The sequence below is a fragment of the Nestor notabilis genome, unplaced genomic scaffold (genome assembly GCF_000696875.1).
Source record: "Nestor notabilis isolate BGI_N333 unplaced genomic scaffold, ASM69687v1 scaffold19004, whole genome shotgun sequence".
In the NCBI taxonomy this organism is placed as follows: Eukaryota; Metazoa; Chordata; class Aves; order Psittaciformes; family Psittacidae; genus Nestor; species Nestor notabilis.
The window spans coordinates 6,444-10,782 of record NW_009927075.1 but is presented as its reverse complement, the minus strand read 5'-3'; the positions used below and the strand labels follow the sequence as shown (position 1 = coordinate 10,782).

General features: G+C 55.6%; 1 protein-coding gene across 1 annotated transcript in view; it reads right to left on the bottom strand.

Annotated features, from left to right (window-relative positions):
- LOC104405246 (forkhead box protein P4-like) overlaps positions 1-4,339 on the bottom strand; it is a gene marked incomplete at its 5' end in the record, with an annotated part of 11,264 nt that overhangs the window by 489 nt on the left and 6,436 nt on the right. Inside the window, 4 exon segments of the mRNA XM_010013897.1 lie at positions 1-26; positions 140-206; positions 320-441; positions 4,141-4,242. Of these exon segments, the coding sequence (XP_010012199.1) occupies positions 1-26; positions 140-206; positions 320-441; positions 4,141-4,242 (317 nt within the window).

Below are 4,339 nucleotides of genomic sequence, written 5' to 3'. Positions count from 1 at the left end.
GGGAAGCTGCTCTCTGCCAGCGCAGCCTGCAACAGAGAGCGGCATCGGCTCAGGAAGGGAGGCTGTGAGACCACACAGGGCTGCAGAGTGAAGGTTTAGTGCCCCCAAGCCCCTGTCAGGGACAGGATTGGGTCCTTACCTGGTAACTTGCATTAAGTGCTCCGTAACCGAGTCCTGAAATCATGTTTTTGACTAAAGTCGGACTCCTGCAAAAAGAGAAAGCAGAAGGATGCAGGGATGAGCTCCAGGGACAGGGGCTGGCAGCGGGGGGAAGGTGCGAGTGTGGCTCCCGGGCTGCATCCTGCAGGAAAGGACCCACCCTGTCATCTTTGGTGGCCTTCGCTTTTGGTACTCGTGCTCGTCGACGGTCCACACGGCCCCCTTGACGTTCTCCACGCGCACGAAGCACTTGTGCAGGCTCAGGTTGTGGCGGACGGCGTTCTGTGGGCAGAGCAGGCAGGAGAGCTCAGCGGCACGGCCCTCACCCCTCTGCCCAGACCCCTCCTCTTCCTCACCATCCTCCTCCTCACCCAGCCCCTCTGGCTCCCCATGTCCCTGGGCCGTCCTGTCTGCAGCCCAACGCTCTGCAGAGACACGCAGGGACACGGCCAGTGCTCCCCCCATCAGCACCAAGGCAGGTGGGAGCTGAGCCCCCAAACCACACGTGGGACACAACCCTGCCTCGTGGACCTTGGCCAGATGCTGAGGAAGATGAAGACAGTGTGGGACAAGGGATAAGTGACACCCGCTAGGACCCAGGGGCAGAGCCGCCCTCTCCACTGCAGCTCACTCAGTGATGCTAAGCAAAGCCAGTTAATCTTTTCCTTTCTTTTTCTTCCCGCCGCCCTCCCTTTTTGGTCCTTTCCCTCCCTTTCTTCTTTACATCGACCATCTTTACATTTCTAAATGTAAAATAAAGAGACGCACACGTAGGCAGACAGCGCAGCCCCGAGAGATACCAGCTCCCTTTTCCCCTTCCAACTCCCTGCCATTTGCTACTGCCCCTATTTCATTACCAATTTTAATTTGCCTCTAATTAAATCCTGTGTATTTTTCCGACTCACTTGCTAATCCATGAGGGAGGCAGGAGGCTGGAGTGGAATCTCTCCGAGCTATAATTACAAAGGGCCTAATCACGCCGGGGCTCTGCCTTTGAATAAATTTCCTTGCATTAAGGTTCTCAGATTCTCTGCCTTGCAAATGAGAATGACCCCAATTTCAGGAAGTTGGCCTCGGAGGGGTTTTTTTTTATTTCTTTTTTTTTTATTTCGAGTCCTGATTCGTGATGAGAGACTAATTCGTTACGCTAAAACATTAACAGCAATTTAAAAGGTCGAACGGGGGCTGTATAAACAAAGAAGCCGGCCAACACAACAAGGCAAAAGGAGACACAAGGACTGACCCCCCCCCACCCCGTGCTGGGAAGTGTTGGAGTTCCCAGAAACTCATCACATTGCACCATCGCCCCTTCTCCTTTCTGATTTAAGGACAAAACCAAACAAAGCGGGGCTCCTTCCCTTGTCTTCCATCCATCTATCCATCCATCCATCATCCTCCAGCTGCTGCCCTGTGCCTGCTGCCCTGGTGTCCCCGGCTGTGCCACGGTGCCTGGTGCTGCCACGACAGCCCCGCTGAGAGCAGAGCTGCACAGCAGCAGGGCTGCAATGGCTCCTGCTCCTCTCACCATTTGGCAGAGCCAGCCCGAAATGGAACTTTGCAAACAGCTCCCTGCCTCATTCTGGGGAAGGAGACTGAGGCACATCGGTGCTGTTTGAGGTGATTTCTTTGGGAGCAACTGGAAACCCCTGGGTCACACCAGGAACACACTGGCCCAGCTCCTCGGGTGATGCTCAGTGCGCTGTAGAGCCAGTGCCATTACCCAGAGGGATGTGCTCCATCTGGGATACGGGACTGAGGCATCCCTGGTCCTGCGCTGGCATCACCCAGCGAGGAGGGAATGGCTGCTCGCAAGGGAGCAGGATGAACCCAGGCCCCAACTCTATCCTTGCATCCCATGCCTGGGGGTCTGAAGCCCAACCGGGGCTGGGTCCTGCTGCTGCCCTTGAACCCCTGTTCCCTGCTGAGCAAACACAGGAATTCCTCCCGGATCCTGCCCCATGCTCCCCTTCCTCCTTCCTGTGCGCGCAGGGGACTCCTCGTCCAAACAAAGCCCTGATTAAAGGCAAGAAGCGTGGCAAAGCTGAAACCTTTCCTGCGCATGGAGGCACATGTCCCCCCTGTTCCCCTAGTGAAATCCCCTGCTTGGGGGCATCAGTGGGTATGTGCTTGCAGAAGCGAAAGTGGAGAGAAAATAAATCCTGGCATGGGGCAGGACGTGATTCAGCCTCATCGGAGCCTGGGATGCCCCATCCCTGGTGCTGGGTGTTGGGCAGGGACCTGGTCCCAGGACATGGAAGAGGTGCCAGATGAGATCCCTGACATGGGAATCCTCCCCCCGGTGTCAGCAGTGGGTCCCCTGCCTCATCCTAAAGTGGCTTTTGTATTTTGACAGAGTATTTGTTCAGTGCCAGACCTGGCTGCTCTGTTTGCTTCTCATCTGTCTTTGCTAATGATGTTTGCTCTACACCCGCAGCCCTGCTCCCTGTGCCGTGCTGGGGGGGCTCCCACTGTGGTGGTGGGGTACCCAGCACCCCTGCCCCATCCCAGGGGAAGCTACAGAGACAAGGAGAAGCCACAGCAGAAACTGTGGTTTTCCAAAGAGTGGAAATAAGAGTATTTTTTCCTCCTCCTTTGAAGGATGACTGGCCTTGGACACAGGGTTGTGAAGGGAATCATCGCCCTGCAGCTCTTTTAAATCCCCTTTTGGTTAAAGAACAGCTGAAAAATAGAGTAGTAACAAGGGAACCAGAAGGGCTGGGGGACGCCCTTCTCTAAGACATCAAATCTGCCCTTGGAGAACACAGGGTGTGGGGAGCCACAGAGAAAAAACCCCAAAATATTTATTCCTTTCAGCTAGTAAAAGGGCAGGAAAAATGCATTTTCAGCTGCCATTATCTCACTGTGCAGGTGGGGAAACTGAGGCACGGAGCAGGTGAAGTATTGCCATGGACAGTCCCTGCTCTGCACTGGATGGTGAGACACTGGGCTGGGAGCAGGGACGGCTGCTCCAGGCTCCCGGTCCCAGTGCTCCCCACCAGCTCCCAACCCTGGGGGTGCCCCCACAGGCCGAAGCCAGCCCAGGGATGTGCCCAGCCATGCACCCAGGGATGCGCTGCCGGCCTGCAGTGCTGCACGAGTGCCATGAGGGGGACTCCAGGCTGATGCCGGGCCATGGCCAGCACCAAAAATGACCCTGCCACCTCTGACTGCTCCCTCCCACAGCCTCCCTCCGGATACTCAGTCTGGGCCATGCTGAAGCCAGAGGCCACCCGTAGCACTCTGGAGCCAAAGCAACTAGTATTTACCCAAAGTTTGCTGTGAGAAGCAAACCCCCGCTGCAGGCAGCTCCGATCTGCTGCAGCGACACACGGGGGCTCCAGAAGAAGCAATTCCTCCTTAACCCTTTCAAAAGGCACCATCTCGCTTGCATCTCACTTGTTCTGGTTTCTTTAAGGGTTGGTTTCCCTCTGCCACTTCTTGCAGGAAGCAGCCGTGACTCGGTAAATACACGCAGCAGGAAACAACAAATAAACCTCCCCTGTCAGGGCAATAACTGCTCCTTCTCACCACCACCCGCTCCTGGAGATGCATCTTCTCAGTTCCTGATTTCTACATACCCAAGGGGGGAGCAGTCCCTGCAACCATGGGCTGCCCCGAGCAGCTTCCCCTCACCTGGCTATGGCACATCCTGCTCTCAGCACACCACCTGCCTGGGTCATCATCAACCTGATTTGGTATTTCCAGTGTCTTGCTCTTCTCTCTGCCCTTCTCCCCAGGCTGCGGTGGGTGGCTGTACTCCAACCTGGATTTCTACAGCACGGCTCTTTGCCATATCCTACTACAACGTGTCCCCACACAACGGGGATGCATTTTGGAGGGGAAAAATGTGGGATTTATCCACAAAATCACCATCATCTCAGAGCTGTGCAAGGAACTGGTGCTCTATAATAGATGCCCATATAGACTGGAGCATCTCCTGCAGCCCCAGTGGGATGGGGTGAGCCCCAGGGCTGCTCTCACCTTCCAGGTAGCTGTGTTCCTCCGAAAGTAGGCAAACATCCGTGTGAACCAGTTATAGATTTCGTTCAACGTTAGCTGCCTGTCGGGGGTCTCCAGGATGGCCTGGGAAACCAGAGAGGGAAAAAGAGCATCACTCGCAACACCCTGGTGCGGTTCAACACCCATCCACGGTGAGGCATGAGGGGCAGAAATGGGGGTT